This window comes from Vicugna pacos, chromosome X, assembly GCF_048564905.1.
Source record: "Vicugna pacos chromosome X, VicPac4, whole genome shotgun sequence".
Taxonomy (NCBI): Eukaryota; Metazoa; Chordata; class Mammalia; order Artiodactyla; family Camelidae; genus Vicugna; species Vicugna pacos.
The window spans coordinates 110,341,840-110,362,849 of record NC_133023.1 but is presented as its reverse complement, the minus strand read 5'-3'; the positions used below and the strand labels follow the sequence as shown (position 1 = coordinate 110,362,849).

At 38.8% G+C, this 21,010-nt stretch overlaps 2 protein-coding genes across 3 annotated transcripts in view; one reads left to right on the top strand and one right to left on the bottom strand.

Annotated features, from left to right (window-relative positions):
• The window catches only part of TRPC5 (transient receptor potential cation channel subfamily C member 5), a 119,883-nt gene that overhangs the window by 61,328 nt on the left and 37,545 nt on the right, over positions 1 to 21,010 (bottom strand). The gene's annotated exons all lie outside the window — the stretch shown is intronic.
• Positions 11,835 to 18,082, top strand: TRPC5OS (TRPC5 opposite strand). Of its 2 annotated transcripts, XM_072955786.1 has the most exons (4): positions 11,835 to 11,861; positions 12,178 to 12,276; positions 13,712 to 13,758; positions 17,348 to 18,082. In XM_072955786.1, the coding sequence occupies exon 4, from the start codon at positions 17,652 to 17,654 to the stop codon at positions 18,009 to 18,011; it is 360 nt and encodes a 119-aa protein (XP_072811887.1). In that variant the 5' UTR covers positions 11,835 to 11,861; positions 12,178 to 12,276; positions 13,712 to 13,758; positions 17,348 to 17,651; the 3' UTR covers positions 18,012 to 18,082. The 2 variants fall into 2 exon arrangements, with proteins under 2 accessions (XP_072811887.1, XP_006215495.1); XM_006215433.3 differs by lacking the exon at positions 13,712 to 13,758.

Here is a 21,010-nt window from a genome sequence, read left to right as displayed (position 1 = left end):
TGTATTTACATGCAAGAATTGGCTTCTTTGTTGGCAGAATAAGGCCTATTAAGCATTAGTATTTTTTACAACCCCATGGGTTACTGTAAGTCCTTAGAGAATTTTGTTACATCACATAAGTCATAAACCTGGTTATGTTTACCTCCTCTCAATAATTTACTATAAAAAAATCCTCATGAGGTAAACTTGTTTGTTTGTTTTCCCACAAAAGTAGTCATAGCCCAGAGGTTTTATACACTTGTAACCATCCCTTTCTTTTCAGCCATTGCCTGCACCTCCCTCCTGGAGGCCTGTCATCAGATTTTCATGCCTCCCTCCCCAACAAAACCACATTCCTGCCCCATTGTTGAGAAGCAGGCCGAACCGAGGAATAAGGACTGAGCTGATGATGAGTGATTTTAGTAAAGGAACAGGCCTTGTTCAGGCACTATCCAGTGAATAGGGCTCCTTACTAACTTTGCCCTGGACAGTACCTACAAATTTCATTTAGTTCATTCAGGGCTGGTACTGAGTCACCCCGTACTGAAGGGGTTAATAGAACCCTGCAGGCCTATTTTTTTTTAATTGAAGTACAGTCAGTTACAATGTGTCAATTTCTGGTGTACAGCATAATGTCCCAGTCATGCATATACATACTTATATTCGTTTTCATATTTTTCATTAAAGGTTATTATAAGATATTGAATATCAAAGCTATACGTGTGCTTTCTGTGTTATACGGAAGAAATTAATTTTTTAAATCTATTTTAATATATAGTGGTTAACATTTGCAGAACTCAAACTCCCAAATTTATCCCTTCCCACCCTCTTTCCCCTGGTAACCATTAGATTGTTTACTATGTCTGCGAGGCTATTTCTTTTATAGATGAGTTCATTAGTGTCCTCTTCAGGCCTATTTAAGTTTAACTTAGAACTTGATAAGGATGACAAAAATGATTAGTTGAGTCAAAGAGACCTCCCAATGAGGAAAGAATCAAATATTTTATTTTACTAAAAATTGAATTATTCAAATATATACTCCAAAACCAGATAACATAGCAGGGTTTTGGAACCAATTACCAATCTTTCATCACTAGGGTACTGATGAAATCATTAGACAGGAATTCAGGGTCCATACTCTGAGCTGCCTTCATCGTCCTGTTCTTAAGTCATCAACTAAGGACTTCAGTATCCTTCAACAATCCAAGCCAGTATACATGAAACTGGCTACTTCTTCACATCGGGCCTGATAAGTTAACTGTGGAGAGTTCACAGGGTCTACAAGTGCTCAGAGTTCAGGCTTGTGAACCTTATGCTCCCTTTATTGCAATTGCGGTGTGTCAGCTGTCCCTTTTCTTCACTATCAATTGCACACCATAGGCAAAAGCTGTAGATGCAGCTCCTGTACTTGGGAACACTTTCATCTACATCTATTAAAAACTTATTACAAAATGTAGGCATCTCGGAAGGAGCTATACAGACTATCTTGACTGGGTCAAAAGGAAATGTACTTCTGGGTGAAGTGTTACCTAAAAGAGTATCCCCTGGTTTCTTGGGGGGTGCCAATTCGGTGGCTGCTTTTTGTGTTACACTGTAAATACATCTGGCTGCAGTGAAGCTAGAAGTAGTCTATTCCCTGTTGCAGTGAGGGTTTAGTGGGGTCATGTTTATTTCCTTTTTATGACTCAGAGCACAGCCTGAAACTATAGGAAAACTGAGGTAATGGCAGATGCAAACTAAGGAAGGTAAAGGCTGAAAGGAGTTTATGATTGTGATTACTCTCAGTAAAGAATAACTGGGATTTAGCCAAGCCCTAAACAATAGTAATTAAGGCAAAGCCAGTGTCTAATCAGGACCTCAGGCTAGATAAGGCCTAGCTGGGGCTTAAGCCCAGTTAAATTCTAGCCATGGCCTTAGCCTATTTGACCTAACCAGGGTGTAGACAGTTTCAAAATCTGGTTAAGGCTTAGTCAACCCAGTTAAGGACTAGTAAGCCCAGTTAAGATGCAGCCAGAGTCAGAGCCTACTTATGGACCAGTTGCCCAGTTACTAGATAACCCAGTTAAGGCCTAGCCAAGGCCTAAGCATAGTTAAGACTTGTCAGAAACTCATTAAGGTGTATCCAAGACCTAAGCCTAGTTAAAAGCTAGTTAGCTTGGTTAACACCTCATCAGAGTATTGTTAAAGCACAGCCAGTGCCATAGTCTTTAGTCAAGTTAGGGCCCAGTTAAGGTCTAGATAGGGTCTAAGCCTACTTAAGCCCAGTCATAGTCTAGTGAAGTTCTAAGAAGAGGACAAAATTTAGTCGTAGGCAGAGCTTAGCTAAGACTTAGCCAAGGCCTAAGCATAGTTAAAATGTAATCGAAGCCTAGTTAAGATCAAGTCAGAAACTCTGCCTATTTAAGTGTTAGAATTCAGTTAATGCCTAGCCATGGTCCTAGCCTAGCTTTTGTTTGTTCAGAAGTCATGTAGGGCCTAAAGCTACTTAAGTTTTAGTCAGAAACTAGCTGAGGTAGAATCCAGGGCCTAGGATTGTTAGAGTGTAGACAGAGCGAGTTAAGTTTCAGCCAGAGCCTAAGCCTTGTTAAGCTATAGCCAGGGCCTAAGCTACTTAGGCTTACTCACCTTAGTTAAAAGTTTAGCCAGTGCAGTTAAGGTCTAGTCAGGCATAAGCTTAGTTAAGTCCTAGTCACAGCCCATTTAGCCTAGTCAGGGACTAAGACTACTTAACATCTATTCAGAGTCTATTTAAGGCCTGGCCAGAACTTAAGTCTAGAGAAGGCATAGTCAGTCTCATTTAAGGCATAGCAAGGGACTAAGCCTTTTAAAAGCCTTTTTAGCCCAGTTAAGTCCCATAAGGGGCTAAACTTAGTTATGTTCTGGTCAGAGTATATAGTTAAGGCTTAGCCAGGGCTTAAGTCTAGATGATGGCCAGTCAGAATGTAATTGAGGCCTAGTCTTCCCAGTTGAGGCCTATTCAGTCTTTTGACTTTGTTAAAGGCTAATAAAGACTAGGGTAACCAACTCTTTCCAATTTGCCTAAGATTTTTTATATTTAGTGCTGAAAGTGCTGGGCCCTGGAAAATTCCTTGGTCCCTGGCAAACCAAATTGGTTGGTCACTCTAGACAAGGCCTTTTAAGGAAAACTTATCTTTGCCTTGGAGTTTATAGTTTATAAAACACTATTTCAACATTATTTCATTTGACTATTCTAGTATCCATTTGAGGTAGGTATCATCATCATCCCCAGTATACAGACAAACCCAGGTTTAGAGAAAATAAGTACCTTCCTCAATGCCATACAGTTAGTCAGTGTCAGAGTTAGAGTTTATATCTACGTTTGAATTCAAAAGCCATGCTCTTATTTTTTAAACTAAACAGGTATCTCACCATAATTAAGAGTTGTCTAAATCAGAAAAGGAATACTCACTTAAGATGCTATCATCATACTATTTTCAGATCAGAAAAGTGAGTCACAGTGAGCTTAAGTGACATGCCCAAGGTAAGACAACTTTTAGACTTGAACTCAGGTTTTTCTGCCTCCAAATCTCATGTTTTGCTCCTTAAAAGTAATCTCTTTCCCCCATCCTTCCTACTTCCCCAGTGTCAAATACTTTGGTACATGTCTGTGTGGCTAAGGTTGTCCTATGGGTTTTTGTGTTTCAGTGATGCTCATGTCCGTGTATTATCTGAAGTCTATCAAGCATTTGGTAGACTATACCTGCATGGATGCTTCTCTGTTCAGCCTGAGGTTTGTATCTTGATGCTTGCTGTTTCATTAGGGTATGTTTTTTGAGCCTGGTGGCAGAACTGATTTGGTAGTAGGGTCAGGCCTCAATCTCTTGATTTGCTGTGATCAAAGGAAAAGGGCACTGAAGACAAACCAGATCTACTTAGTAATTCTTGGGAAGATTACAGGATGCATACAGCCCTGTCATAATGACATTCTGGGGACCAGGGAAAGAGAGCAGGCCTCTCTCTCTGGTACTGTGTGTTCAGCTGCCAGAAGACACTGAGGACTTGGCTTGCCTTTTCCTGGCTGAGCCATTCCTTTTGCCTCCTGTGAGCTTACTAGGGGTGACAGGCATCTCTGTTAAAAAGCCTGTATGTAAATATAGCTGTATCTTCCACTATGTTATCCTGAGGACAAAATAGTTGCCACCCCTGCAGAATGTAGCTGCTTCTGGATTGGATGCCAATGGTAGCAGTATGCCAAGCATGAAGTATCTTGTTCCCCTCCTGCCAAGTAAACACCAGCTTCCTCTTTGGTGGTACATTTAAAGGGATAGCCTCCACTCTTCTTGTGCGGCAGTGGCCATGGGGGAGAGCTTTCAACATGGGCAGTCAGGGGCTTAGATGGATGCACGATGGAAGGGGCCACTAGGATGCACTTTCCATAGCAGATGCCTTCTTAGACTGTAATTTCCTCCGCTGTGCTCTTAAGTTGCTTTGGAGAACTGTTTGGTTTAATGAGTGATGCAAAAGGAAAGCAGAGCTGGTTAGGAAGAAACAAATGATTTATTCCACTGAGCAGCTGGTATATTCCAATGTTGCTTGCTTTCTTGGAGAGAGCACCATTTGGGAATGGAATCATTTTCTCTGACATTAACATGGCTATTCCCACATAAACTCAGGTCTTTAGATAACTTCACATGTTTCTATCCCCCTGAGCTGGTGAAACACAGCTTCAAGGCACTGGGTTAATGGCACAAGGAGGGCATGTCTCTGTCCTAGCAAAAAAATCTGGAAGGCTTTTCCTCAAACACTGAGGGCTTTACAGGATAATGTTGGAGGCTCTGGGAAGAATGCACAGAAGTAGGTTCCAGGTTCTCCCACATTCCAGCTGTGTGACTCTGGGTAGATCCTTTTGCCTTCTTAGATGTCAATTTTCCTAAATGTAAATGTAGATAATAAACTCTGGGTGGCCCTACCCACATTATGTGGTAACTGTGACAATCAAATGAGATACAATGTGAAAACACTAAAGTATAGAGCACTACAAAAAATGTAAGGAGTTATTAGTCCTGTTACTCATTCAACAAATATTTATTGAGTACCTATGCCAGATACTGTTTTTATGCTTGAACAAAATAGAGATCACTGCCTTCATGGAGCTTACCTCTAGAGAGGGGAGTCAGAGTAAACAATAATCATAATAAACAAGAAAACTGTGCAATATGTACAGAAGGTGATAAGTTCTAAGAAAACTGAAAGAGTAGAGCAGAATAAGGAAGACCTAGGAGTGCCGTGTTGGGAGGGGTTGGTTCAATTTTTAAAAGGGTAATAAGTGTAGCTCTCACTGAAAAGGTGAGATGTAAGAAAGGGTTTGTGGAGGTGAGGGATCTGGCCTTCAGATATCTGAGTAAAGAACATTCCAGGCAGAAGGAATAGCCAGTGCAAAGCGCCTAAAGAGGAAATGTGCCTGGTGAGTTTGGGGAATGACAGAGGCCAGAGTGGCTGGAACAGAGGGAGAGGACAGAAATAAAGTAGAAGATGGCATTGCAGATGATATCATGGGGAGGGCATGTAGGCCATTACAAGGATGTAGGTTTTACTCTGAAGGAAATGCTGAGCCCCTAGAGGAGGGGTGATGACATGACCTGACTTACATTCTAAAGGAATCACTGTGGCTGTTGTGTTAAGAGACTGGAGTGAGGCAAAAGGAATCCTGTTAGAACCCTATTGAAATAATCAAAGTGAGAGGTAGATGATAGTGGTTCACAATGACAAGTTATTAGATTTTGGATATATCTCAAAGTTAGAGTTGATAGAATATCCTGGTAGATGTGAGGAAAAAGAAAAGGATCAAAGATAAACTCAAGCTTTTTAGCCTAAGTAGTTAGGATAGAGTTGCTATCTACTTCAGATGGAGAAGGTTATAGATGGAGTAGGTTTTGGAGGGAAGACCAAGGGCCCAGTTTTGGATATATTGAGTTTTATATATCAGAAATCAATGTGAGGGCACTTAGATACACATGTACAGGATTCTAGAGAAAGCTCTGAGCTAGCTAAATATATTTGGGGTGCATTGGCACATAAGTATGATTTACAGACTGTAAGAGATCACCAAGGAAGTGACTATAGATGAAGAAGAGGACTTGGAGAGTGATCAGTCGTGTCAAATACTGCTTATACAACAAGTAAGAGGAGGACTGGGAATTGGCCATTGAATTTAGTAGTGTGGAAGTCACTGGTGACTTTGACAAGGGTAGTTAGGTGAAGTGGTCATTATATTTCATTAAAAGTGTTTTAGAGTAGAAACATTTAACCTGGTAATATCAGTCACAAGGGATGAGAGAGAGATTTTGCTCTTTTCGAGCAAACCTGCCTTGAGACTCTCCTGCCTCTGGCTAATATTAGAAAGGAAATCCTGTAAGGAATCCTATCAGGACACCACCATCCAGTTTTTCACTTGAGCAGTCTGCTGGTCTGGTCTTGGGAGGGCTCTCGCCAGAGAACAGGGCTATGGCCCCCCTGTGCTTTTCTGAGTACTAAGCACATAGGTAGTGGGATTCGTTCTTTACTATGCTTAAAATGCTAACCTTTGGCCCCTTGATGAACTTTGAGAGGTAAAGGAATGACTTCAAAGGGAAAGGAAATAATAAATTCATGCCCCAGGGCAAAACATTTTTCTTTTTAGGATATTAGGAAAGATTATTTTCTACCTCACTTCCTCCAATTTATTCTGATTATATTTATCTCTGAGGTCAAAAATAGAGAAGTTAGAAAAGAGGAGACCATGTACTCTTATTTTTTTATTTTCATAGATTATCATTCTTAAGGTGATTTTTAATGTTCATTTAGGTTTTTGGTATCTTTTCTTTTTACTAGAATGTTCAAAGTGTAGGTGCATTTAGAACTATAGTATGTAGGTATAAGGACAATGAAATGGTTAGCCTCAAGGGGACTTGTGGCTTATGATCCACTTGGTCAGCCACCCACCACAGCTATATTGTGTTACTGCTGACATCTTAACACTCTTATTCCGCCAGTGATTTGGAGCTCCCCAGAGCATCACTAGGCAGACCACAGTGTAAGGGACAGCACAGAAGGCTGAGATACTGAAGAATCAGATTTGTACCCTGTTACTAAACAGGTACGTTATCTCAGCACATCACTTAGCCTCTTTGGGTCTTCACTTCCTCAGTTGTAAAACAGGGATAATCCTTGTTGCACAGGATTGTTATAAGGATTTAAATAGGTTAACGTATGTGAAAGTACTTGAGGATATAATTAGCAGCAGGAGGAATCTATAAAACATTGGAATGAGCTACCAAGGGAGGTTATGGAATCTTATTTTGAGACCATTAAAAACAGAAGCAGTTTTCCTTTGGTGGATAAGCAGTAAGCATATTTGCAGGCAGAAGGAAGAACTTATATGACTTCGGACCTTCTTTCCAGGTGGTAAAATAAATGAATCAGGTTTCTCCTGGCAAACTAGCATTTGCCACAGAAACAGAGAGGAGGCCACTACTGGTGCTCTGTCTCGCTCTTGTCAAATTTCTTAGAGGTATTCTTGAAGCTCAGTACTAAACCCGGGCTAGGATGGTAAGGGCTAACAAGTATACAAAGATGTTTGCATGATGCTCCCTTTCTTGCCCAAATGATTCATGTAGGAAGAGCTGAGGGTCTGGGTGGGTTCAGGTGAAATCATTCTAGACCCGGGGTAATGGCCTTCATTATCTTGCCTCGGTGACTTTGCCGATTACTTTCCAGGCAGGCTGACCCTCAGACAAGGTTGGTTTGAACTGTGCAGGCCACTTACATGTGGAATTTTTTTCAGTATTAAATACTACAGAACTACATGGTCTGTGGTTGGTTGAATCAGCATATGTAGAGGAACCATGGGTACGGAGGGCCAGCTATAAATTCCAAGAGGATTAACCCCCACATTGTTCAAGGGTCAACTGTGGATGTTTCCAAGGAATAGTTAGTTAATAATGCTTCAGAAGATTCATTGCTATTGTACCAAGTGGAGGGCCTTCTTCACACAGCTTGCAACGACTTGGAGGAATAAACAATGGGCAGCCTGAAGTGTAGTCAGCTTTCACCTGCCAGAGCTCAGGGCCAGAATGAGCAAGTACTTCCCATAGGAGAGTGAATTAGGCTAGGAAGATCCATTAATCCTTGAGGATTCCCTCCCTACGTGACTGGTCTTAGGTATCCCAAAAGCGTTATATGTGAACTAGAGCCACAAGTCAGTCCTGCTCCCTCACATTTTTATCCAAGTTCAAAGTCATGTTTGTTCTAACGATGAAATGAGTTGTATCTCTGATACTTCCTTCTGGTTTTTGTAATGCCTGCAGCTGTCTCCCCTCCTACCTTCCAGGGATCACTAATCAGTACCCAGGATGCAGCACACACTGTTTCTTGGATCCCAGAACTTCTCCAGGATAATTACATTAGCTAGCATTTATTAAGAGCTTACTATATATCACGTACCATTCTAAACTCACGTAATTCTCACAACTGTTATCTTCACTTTACAGGTGAGGAAACTGAGGCAGAGTAGTTTAGCAACCTTCCAGTTAGTAAGTGAAGAAGTTGAAATTCAAATATAGGTCTGTTTGCCACAGACCCTACTGTTACAACCACTAAGATTGTTTTTCTACTGTCTCTCCCAAAGATAATACACAAACAAACAAAAACAATTTTCCTTTTTCCCTCTCAGAAAGCTGAGGGAAGACTTGAGAATAGAATTCCTTTTCCTATTTCCTTCAATTTCTGTTTTTACTTCCCTTATTTTAGTTTTCTTTATTTTTAAAAATTGAGCTGATTTACAATGTTGTGTTAATTTCTGGTATACAGCATAGTGATTCAGTTATACATATATATATTCCTTTTCATATTCATTATAGGCTATTACAAGATATTGAATATAGTTTCCTGTGCTATACAGTAGGACCTTGTTGTTCATTTTATATATAAGTAGAAAGAAGATGAGGAGTGATAAATTGGGATTTCTAGATTTGCAGATACTATTTCCCTTGTTTTAGACTCTGTTCTCTGCACTGGTAATATTTAAAAGCCAAGACTCCTTCTAGAAGTATCATAGCTCTTTACAAGCTCCCTGGGGGCCTGTGGGCTTCTCACAACAGCCAAGATTCTGGGACAAATCTGTGCAGGGTCCCACTAAGTCAAGATGAGGTTGTTGTCTTCATATTTGAATAGTGTTTTGAGGGAAATATTTGTCAGTCTAGGAAAATAACCAAGAGATACATTTTTTTAAAGTGGTTGTTTTTCTCCAGTGACTAAGTTGTTTTTCTGAAGGGTAAACAAGAATCTATGATTCTCTCTGCAGCACTGAACAAATTTGGAGGAGAAGGAAGAGAAATTCAGTAGAAATTGACCATAAGGACGTTTCCTACTCCCCATTTTTTCAGTTCTGTTTTGAATTTTTCATCTATTTTCAAGAAGGGACCATGTTTAGCTCCTCAGCCACACAATCCTTTCCTTTCTTTCCTGATAAATTAAAGATGGTTCATGGGGATTTTAAATGTCAGATCCTATAATAGGCAAATGCCTTATTGCACACAGGTTTTCTTTTTAAATGCAAAGGTTTGTAGCTTTTTTTTTTTAAAGAGTTTAAAGGGCAGATCCTGTTGCTTTGTTCATTGTAGCCCCTCAGAGAGCTCCTGCTATGTAAAAATTATAAAATTCACCCTTTGGGGACAAGGACCTCTTGATGTTTTCCTCAAGGGTGGGGAAGGCAATGAGAAGTAGTGTCTGGGGGTGTTTAAAAAAACTATGTTGAATGCATGTATCCAAATGGTACTGCAGCATAAGGAAAGGGAGCATTATAAAAAATTTTACTGTTTGTAAATAGGAAACTGATGCCTAGACTTACCGAAGGCACATTTTAATCTCTCCCACATAACTGCCTCTGTTCCCATTGGATATGAACTAATTTACCTTGCCTGATGCAGAGACACTTATCGACTATAAACATAGACCCAGAGGATTTGGATTCCTTTGCTCCTTTTCCATCCTCCTGTTAAGACACTTATTGCCAGTTTGCCAGTTACAAACATCACAAAATAGCAGGATAGGACTATCAACTGAAAGAAAAATGGGGGCTTTTGATTAGTTGTGCTGACAAAAATGTCATAAGAGTGACAGTAATAACAATCTATGGGGTTAAAGATTCTAGTTATCAGATAGACAGCACGGCCTATGTCCCAGCTGTCTTTCTGAGCGACTTATAAGATATGAGTTCTCTCATCTTCTGTCAATTTAGAACTCCATCTAGCTATAAAGATCTCTTGCTTTCCTTAACCCTGCCATGAAGTAGGCCAAGGGACCCTTCTCTGTATCTTCAGACTTCATTCCATTTCTATTAGCTGTGATTGGCTTGCCGAACCCTGGCAAGACTCTCATCACTGTCTTGTCTTTCCTGGTTTTATAGGAAAGAGACCCAAAATTAGAAAAATTAAAAATAAAATAATTTTTTGAGATACAGAATACATAGGGTGAAGTGCATAAATTTTAAGGGTATAGCTGAATGCTTTTTATTTATTTATTTATTTTTGAATGCTTTTTTTTTTATTTAAAGTGTCATTATATCAAGACAGAACATTTCCAGCATCATGGAAGGCTGCCTTACATTTCTTTTCAGTTGATAACATCCCCAACCCCCAGCTCAGAGGTGACCACTGCATTCACTTTTGTTTTACAGATTCTTTTGCCTGTTCTTAAATTTCATATAAATGGAATTGTATGATATGTACTTTTATGCATCTGGTTTCTTTCAACATTCTTCTACGTGTATTTCTGTGGACATTTGTAACTTTTTATTTTATACACTGAGGAGTAGAATGACAAGGTCATTCAATAGAGGTATGTTTCGTTTTAGTAGATACTGTCCAACAGTTCCAAGGTAGTTGTACTACTTAACACTTTCAGCAACAATGCATGAGAGTTCCAGTTGTTCCATGTTCTTCTCAATGCTTGGTATTGTTAGTTTTTTCAACTTTAGCTTTTCTAGTGGGGTTTTGTGTGTCTCGTAGTAGTTTTAATTTACATTTTCCTGATGAGCAATAGTGATGAAAATCTATTTACATGCTTGTAGGTCATTTGGGAGTTCTTGTCTGTGAAGTGCCATTCAATTCTTTGTTCTATTTTAAAAAAGGGGGATTGTCTATCTTTTCTCATTGATTTGAAGGAGATTCAAATATATGTATATACTAGATACAAATTCTTTGTTATATATAGGTATGTGAATATTTTCTCCCAGTCTGTGGTTGGCCTTTTCACCCTCCTAAGGTGTCTTTTGATAAATGGAAGTTCTTAATTTTAATGAAATCTAATTGATCAACCTTCTTTCATAATTAATGCCTTTGTGTTGAATAAGAACTGTTTGACTACTGAAGGTCATGAAGATATTCACTTACGGTTTCATCTAGAAGATTTACTTTTTTACCTTCGTATTTAGGTCTATGGTCTATTTCAAATTCTTCTTATCATTATTATTATTATTTTGGTATCTGGTGTAAGGTAAGGGTCATGGTTCCATTGATTTTCTGTCCTTGTGCCAGTATCATGCTGTCGTATAACTGTAGCTGTATAGCTAGCCTTGATATCTGATAAAATACGCCCTCCAATTTTAAGATGTTTTGGCTATGCTAAGCCCTTTATATATCGTTATGTATTTTAGAATCACTTTGTCAAGTGCCGTTTGGGGATGGTTTTGAGCTTATTAACTCATTAGCCTTCCAATGCCCTCTCAACTTCCAAGTAAAGTAAAGTTTTGAGGGAGAGACCAGTAGTGTATTTACGGCAGTCTCTCTTTCTCCCGTGAGTTTGTCTGCAAAGTATCGTGAGACTTCGGAGATTGCGCACAGCCTTTCCCGCTCAGGCGTCAGCCTGGCCGCGTTTAACTTCAGGTGAGGAAAGCTTGCCCTGCGTTTGAGGCTTCTCAAATTTCTGACCCATTATGCTAGACTCAAACTTTATGTGAATTTCTCATTTTCCCCAATAGCGTCCCTCTGACGTGGGGCCAAACCTCATCTTCAGCTTGGGTCCAGAGTTGGCAAAAGTCTCAGTGAAGAAGGCCCGTGGTTATCAGCTGACTTAGGAAGGACTCGCTGTCGCTCTCTGAAATTTTAGTTCATCTGTTCCTTGTTTCCACAGATTGTGGCTATCTTTAAACCCATCGATTTTGTAGTTTATTATTATTATTTTTTGGTTATTGTTTTTTAGTTGTGACGCGAGCGTTTACATCCCATTTGAAAGCGGAAGTCCGGAAGACGTTTAGTAGGCATAACGGCCCTCTCGTCGTCCATCTTGGCTCTTTCACAGGTGAGGAGTTTATGAGTGGGCCAATTCAGTAGGTCAGTGGGAGGGCTGGTAAAACGGACATAACATTCCTGTCACAGATAATGGCGTTTCTTGAGGGGACCGGCCTGGCTCGCCCTATCCCTCTGCCTTGGGAGTCACAGTCAACTTGGAATTCTGTCCGTTTCCAGGGATGAGTAGTGAAATTAATGTCATCCCCAGCCCCAAAAGCTATCCATCAGATGAGATGATGGGAATTCTCAGTTCTATTCCTGCTTATGATGAAATGTCAGCTCTGGCCTGAATAAGGCAAATTTTGCCCCTGTGGGCACCTGAATTTGTGCCCTCTAGCATAGGACTTGAGGAATCAACTGGGCTGACTTCCAATTGCGTATCTTTACTTACCATGTGACTGTGGACAGATTACTTAATTTCTCTATTCCTCAGTTTTTCCGTCTGTAACTTCCCCGGCTTATCAAGAGGATTAAATGTACTAATATTAAAAAAGTACTAAAACTATAGTAGGTCTTCCATAAATGTGACTGTTTATTGGAAGATTTACAAGCATGTCATCCAATCTGATATATAGCTTTTGAGGCTGGGGATTACACTTGGTTACTTTTTGGGGGGGAGTAAAATTTACATATAGTGAGATGCACACATATTAAGCTCATTGAATGAGTTTTGACAAATGCATAATCTCGTGTAACCCCAAACTCTATCTAAAACATGATTATTATCATCAGAATGTTCTTTTAGCCTCTTCCAGTCAGTTCCCACTCCCCTAGATGTAACTGCTATTTTGATATTTCCACCATAGATCATTTTTCTAGAATTGCATATGAATGGAATTATACAACAGGCATTCTTTTGTGTCTGGCTTCTTTCATTAAGTGTGTTTCTGATCTCCATCTATGTTGTTGTCTCTATCAGTAGTGGCTTTATTTTTATTGCTGATTAGTATCACGGTGTATGAATATACTACAGTTTATCCATTCTCTTTTTGATTGACACCAGGGCTGTTTACACTTTTTTTTGACCATTATGAGTAAAGCTGTTATAACCATTTGTGTAAAAGTCTTTTGGTTAACTTTCATTTCTCTTGTCTAGACACTTCAGAGTTGAATTGCTGGAGCTAGATAGGTGCTTACCTAGTTTTATAAGAAACTGCCAGACGTTTTTAAAGAGGTTGTATTACTTTAGGCTCCCACCAGCAATGTGTGAGAATTCTGGTTGCTCTACATCTTTGCCAATAGTTAGTGTTGTCACTCTTTAATTTTAGCCAGTCTAGTGACTGTGTTGTGGTATCTCATTGTGATGTTACTTTGCATTTCTCTGATGACTAATAATATTGAATATGTTTTATGTACTTATTAGCTATTTATTTTTCTTTGTGGAATGTTTGTTCAACTCTTTCGCCTATTTTAAATTGGTTTATCTTTTTATTATTGAGTTGTAGGAGCTTTTTATGTATGCTGGTTCCAGGTTCTTTGTCAGATATATTTTGTGAGTATTTTCGCTCAGTGCATTGCCTGCTCATTTTATTAACCATGTGTTTTGATGAATTGGTTTAACTTTGTACCCACTGCTATCCATGCATGTTTGAAACTTGATAATATTTACTGAGTTAAAAGTTGTTCCTTTCTCCCTTCTTCCCTTCCTTCCTTTCTTTAACAATACTTGCTGGTTACTTACTATGTGATAGCTTCTCTTCTATACCTTGGGGATACAGCAGAAAACAAAACAGACAAGCTTCCTAATCTCATGGCACTTACATTTTAGTCTATGTGTATGTGAGGTGGTATGGGAGACAGAAAGATAAATGAATAAACAAGAAAATACGAGGTGATTAAAGGTGCTAAAATGCAAAAAACGTGCTGTATGCATAATGAGAAAGGGATGATTGGGAGGCTTTTTCAGGTTGAAGGATCAGAAAGTTGAGATGTTTAAGCTGTGACAGAATGGCAAGAAGCCATTTTTGGAGGGGAGTAGGGAAGGGATTCCAGGCAAGAGGAAGAGCTAGTTAAAAAAAAAAAGGTCCTTAAAGTGAGATGGGACTAGGAGCAGACTATCCAAAATGTACCTTTAAGCAAACACCTTAGGATCAGGAGTTGGTTGCTTGGAAATGATCGTAACTGGAATAAATTCTTACTCTTTCCTAGCACTACAGTACTTAGGAATTTCTCAACACCCTCCCAGCTCTCCCCATGCCCCCAGCTCCTAGGTTCCAAGATGCTTTGAAGATAGCAAATTGTGGGTTAGTTAACATGGTGGTCAGTGGCATTAAGGCTAGGTCAGGGATTTTTTTTCCCATCAAAGGTGACCAAGTGATAGATAAAATAAATCAAGGACTGCATAAATAATAGGTAATGACATTAGTCTTTACAAGGTAGCAACGTATGAAATGTTCTACCTCTCTGCTTTTTACCTTTAGATTGTGTAATGTAAAACTTTATAAATACAATGTCAATTTGATAAATGAACTCTAATTTAGTCCTACATTTTGCCCAGTTTAGGGAGAGATGGAATGAAAGATGATGGGAAGCGGTAGTGGGAGGTAGAGATACAGAGAGAATGAAATAGAATGAAAACTCGGAGGTGAATGAATGGAGGTGTATCGACCAAGAGGATTAATAAAAGAATCCAAGAGGGAGGTAGAAAAGCTGAGAAAACAAACTGGGTGAAAGGGGAGCCAGAAGTTGAATAGGTTTTGTGTATGTTTCTATCACCCTCTTGTGCCCTTGGGCTATGGGCATCATAGTGGGTTATTGCTTCCTTTGAAAAATGTGATGGTGCTCTCTAGTACTGTTCTTTTTATTGAAGTATAGTCAGTTGAAGTGTGTCAATTTCTGGTGCACAGCATAATTCTAGTACTATTTAATACATACCTTCTGGGTCTTTCTGCTGATGGGCTGATTCATGCTCTACATTAATGCCAAACTCCTTTCATGATTTTTTCCCCATTATTTCCTTCTACCAGTCTGCTTTTTCTCTAATCCAAAAGCAGAGATCTGATATATATATAGAGAGAGTAGATAAACAACAAGTTCATACTGTATAGTGCAGGGAACTATATTCGGTATCTTGAGGTAACTTATGGTGAAAAAGAATATGAAAATGAATATATGTTCATGTATGACTGAAGCATTGTGCTGTATACCAGAAATTGACACAACATTGTAAACTGACTATGCTTCAATAAAAAATAGAGAAACTTAATATGTATATATGCCTAAGAGAACACAATACACAAAAGCAGAGATCCTCTGAGTTAATAAAATAAACTGCATGCGTCTAGTACCCATTCTCCCATGTTTCAGGTGGAAAGTTGCATCCAACCAAAATCATGTCTACTGGTTATTATGGTTCTGACCCTTATCATCAGGGTAAACCCCATGTCTCCTGTTAGGATTTTGGACAAAAAGTGTGTGGTTCTGACAGGACATGCTAAGTGAAGATAGCATATAACTGAGTGGGTCAAACCATACCCTGTGGAAACAAGCAAGCTCCATGTGAAAATCACAGACCAGCTTGCTGATGATTTGCTGTGCTCCAGTAAAGTTTTAAGGAGTACAGTTAGCTGGGGTAAAGCCTGTGCCTTGCTGGGCCCCACTCTGGTCAGAACTGCTCGAAACAGGGCAGTGATAGATTTGGCAGTATCCTGAAAGTGAGATGGATGCCTGCTTCCTAATACTCTCCACTAGGAAAAAACTTGACTAAGGCTGGGGAAAGGAAACCAGCCTGGCTTTACAGGCTGGTAGCTAGAAATTTAATATGTATATATGCCTAAGAAAACAACTGGCCAAAAGTATATAGCTATACTGATGGGTCATGGACTGGAGATAGAGTCTCTAATAAATGGAAAACTACAGACTAGACTATTGCAGGAAAAACAATTCTGGTGAAGGGAGATATGAAAAGAAATCAATGAAATGAATTTAGCAACTCATGTAGAACATGTACCAGCTCGTCACAGACGAAAGACAGTATAATCTATTTAGAATAAAAGAGGGGACAATCTGACCCCTCCAGACTAATGCAGACTCTGTAGTCTTGGGAACTCCAAGCCTCAGCTCAGCTCCCTTGTCAGTTTAATTTAAGGTTGCAGAATGGGCATGTGAAATCTCAGACCATGTGCACATGAATACTCTAGGTTTGCAGAGGAGAAAGAGTGAAAAAAAATCTATGAATCAAATAAGTAAGCAATATATGTCAAATTACTAAAAACTTGCATCCTAAACAAACTCATTTTTAAGGAAAGTGATGGATGGTAAACTAGACAAATGTGATAGGTAGATTATATTGGGCCATTCTCTAGATTTTTAAGGTCATTTTTTTTCTTTTTCTTTTTAGGGGGGAGGTAACTAGGTTTATTTATTAATTTTTGATGAAGGTACTGGGGACTGAACCCAGGACCTCGTGAATGCTAAGCAGGCACTCTTAACACTGAGCTATACCCTCCCCCCCATTCTCTAGATTTTTAAACAAAGAATATTACTTGAAAGAAGTATAAAATTAGGAAGAGGGTTTACAGAGCATACCAGACATGCAGATGAGAATAGTATGACCATGGCTTTGGATAAAATTGGGAGAACTAGCTGCTAGATATGGAATATTGGCAGTAATAGGAGATGACTGAAGAACTAATTTTATAACAGAAGTTATACAAAATTTGGAAACAGAATGAGAGACTTTTATTTACCATAATCCCCAGACTGCAGTGGCAATTGGAACCTTTAGTACTGAATTGTTAAAAACACAGAATTTAGCATCACCAGATATAAATGGCAATGAGGCAAAGGTACTAGTAAAGACAGAATTAATTGAAAGACTCTGAGTGAATGTATCTTCCTCAATAGAGATACTCAAGAAAGATAGACATTGCCTCTGCTCATTTTGTTCTCAAATCCTATAAGAAGAGGTAAAGACTATGAGAAGTGTAAAGGAGAGTATGAGTAGTAGATCCTCATAAAACCACCAAGAAAGGAGGAGCAATAGCTAGGGGTGCTCTTTCAACCTTGTCCTATAGCCAGAACCTGTAGGATGCATAAAGGCTCAAGGATACTAACTTTATATTTCTCTTTTCTATTATTAGATCTGCTTTGCTGTTTTCTCTTGGCTGTGACAATCTGTCTGATGGTCATTATAATAGCAATCACTACCAATACAAACAGGAATACCATATATACATTTTGTGGGAGGTTCACCAACTTTATCAGAAAGCACTAGAGGACCACTGGCCTCATTCTGTACTTGATCATCATCATCATATCAACAGCCTCATTTTTCAACCAAACCAACCATAGAACCTTTGCCAGCCCCATAAGTTCCATTGTCACCCAGAGTCCATTTACTGTAGCTTTTAGTAATATTTTATCTACTGAGGAGAGCATAGAGGCATGGAATCTGTGTCAATCCCTGACGTTGTTGGTGGACTTGTTAATTGTGTAGCCCAGTTAGTAAGAATAGCTGAAGAGATTTTACAGTTTATTTCACAAGGACAAATGCCTTGTGTAGAGCAGAATGATAGAGCAGAACCGATAGAAACAGATTCATCTCCTTCTGAGGAAGCTTCATTACCAGACCTCGCTGCTTTCTCAGACTTAGAATCAATACTTACACCAAGAGAAGATGAAGACTTAATCTTTGATGTAGATCAAGCCATGTTAAACATAGATGAAGATCAAGCCATGTTAGATGTAGATGAATTATATGAAGGAGTACTCTCTGGTATAAACAATGACTTAAGAAATGGATAAGACCTAATTTGTCCCCACCAGCATGTGAGATCTGATAATTTCTGTTTCAAATAAAGTCTGGTTTTCCTGAATACTAGCCATAAGAGTTTTTCTCCTAGTTCTGCACAGTTACATTATTAATCTCTTATCGAACAAGTAAGATTTGATTTATTTCCACCAGACGCTGGTCTCTTTTCTTCTTTGTATTTATTTCAAAATCTCTGACTAGCAATATGGTTCTTTACCTGTAGTTGTCCTCTTGCTGGGATTTCTGATAACAGGCACGAACAATAGCAAAGAAAAGAAACTCCTTACATAACAATGGAATGAAGACCTGATGAACTCTATCACGTCTTGGGGCCCAGTTTTACCATTCTACAATGAGTGGACACTAGAAGGGGACTGTCCCCCAGGATGGCATTATAGTGAATAAGTTCACATTAATAAGACAATATTGGGGCAATTTTACTTGAAAAGTTATAACTAATTACTTGTCCTTTTGGACAGAACGTGTCAGCCAAAGGATGCTATAGCAGACTAGAGGAAATAATTCTGAAAAACCAACATCTATCAGATAGTAAAACTGCAAAAAGGAAGGTTTACAGATAACTCTTGCTAGGGAGAAACCTTTGAAAAAGCTGAGGCCAATGCAGGATTGTTCCCTCAAATGCTGACTCACATCACAACTACTCTACAATATTGTTCCCCAAATGGAAATGGCAAGTTACAGCAAATAACAAGAGAAAAGTACTAGTACTAGAAGGACTAGAGAAAGCCCTAACAAAAATGATTCACCTATGGAATGTCAAACACTTATGGCACAGGCTTAGAGATGATAGTCCACAGTAGAAGTGGATAAAGTACACCCTCTTGGGTATAACTACATTTCTGAAGAATAACTGATAGGCTTATGATAAGAGAACCTGCTGCAACCTTGATATAGAAATCTTAACTACGGAGAACTAGGAGCAATGATGAATTTAGACAAAATGTGGACTGGTACAGCCACAGTAAATTTATAAATACCAGAGGGGGAGAATGTAATAGTTGGAGGACCCTCATATCAAAACAGAGAGGGACCAAGTACACATTCAAGAAATTCACTGATCATTCTAATTGCATGCCATACAGTACCCTCACTTCCATTTGGAAGAAGAGCTACCCTTCAGATAAGCCCATGGACACTGGGGTCCTCCTTCTTAGAGAATGGCCTTTGCATCTCACAACATGGGCAACAACTAGCTAAAGACATAAAGTGTACCATTAGACAAAATGGTGTATGAAAATTGTGAAGAAATGACAGGTAGAAGTCAATCCACACTGGTGAAAACCAGACTGTACCAACTCACGTAATCCTAAAGCATATTATAGTCAGAGGGATTAAAAAGACATTTAATACAGATGGTTTTAGAGCTAACCAACATTACAGATGTTGCATCTAATACTAAGTGAGGTCTGCATACACAGATAATTAACTACCTTTAAAGGTAAATGAGAGGTGAGGGTACAGCTCAGTAGTAGAGCACATGCTTAGCACGCACGAGGTCCTGGGTTCAATCCCCAGTGCCTCCATTAACAAAAAGCAAACCAAACCAAAAACAAAACAAAGAAACCTAAAAAAAACAAACAATTGAACAAAGGTAAATAGGGGAAATTATAGACTATATAACTAGGTCTTAATTTGGATGAGCTGTAGCAGGAGGAACATAAGTCAGTTTAGCCACTGAATTTCAGGATAAGTTTATTTAACAAATTTAAGAAAGAGACTGCTGTATCAAGAAAAGCTACCACAGAGTCTCTTTAAAATTTTTTTAAATTGAAATATAGTTGCTGTACAATGTTACATAAGTTACAGGTGTACAATATAGTGATTCTCAACTTTTAAAGATTATACTTGATTTATAGCTATTATAAAAAATTGGCTATATTCCCTGTGTTCTAGAGTATATCCCTGACATTTTATACCTAATAGTTTGTACTTCTTACTCCCCTATCCCTATTGCCCCTCCCCTCTTCCTTCTCTCCACTGATAGCCACTTGTTTGTTCTCTGTATCTGTGAGTCTGTTTCTGTTGTTATATTCACTAGTTTGTTATATTTTTTAGGGACTCTTTTGAAAATCAGAATTATGGAGCTACTCTAACATATTAGTATGAGAAAGTTTCATAATAGAATTTTATGTGGAAAGATTGATAGGGTAGATATGGATCCAGGAGACTTACAGGGGTAAACAAAGACACAAAGAGGAGAAATAAAAGTTATATTACAAGTAACTACTGTGGCTACCAGATATAAGCCATTCCAGACAGCAGATTGAGGGACTTTGCTGCTGCAGTAACTGGACAAACTGAGACTTACTTGCCCAGCATAGGTGACTCTAGATATGTACTATGTCCAAAGTTGTAAATATTAGGTGTAGTGCAAAGGAACTATGCTAAATTAACCTAAATAGAAGAGTGGGAAAGCAGAAAGTAACCATTTATCCCTCCATTCCAATAGGAGCAGTTTTATAAGGAAGACTAGTGATTAGAGTTAAATAAGGAAATCTATACATGTAGTAACCAAGAAGAACAACAGAGGAACTGGATAAAAGTAAAAAGAGAGAATCTATACTTTAATTAAAGGCTTAGAAACAGTCAGGGAAGATATACACTCTCCACTAGAAATTTGGGCTTTAGGAAATTGGGCTATAATTTTGTGTCAAAATAAAACTCAAAGCATAAATACTTGGGCAAGATCAAGAAACATCCAAGGAGAGACCATCAATCTGCTGTGAATTCTATTTGGTGAGCAATTTAACTGTAAATGGACAGATCTGGTGCTTCTTAAATATGATAGATGCTGAAGGGTAGCTATTCTTCCAAGTAGAACTCTGGAATATGGACTTTATAACAATTCCACAACGGATTAATGTGAGCTTGTTAAAACTGTTAGTAGTAATGAGAGAACATAGTCAACCACACTTACTCAAGCAAATCATGAAAATACATCAAGAGAAATCTGTGAGACGAGTCCAGACAT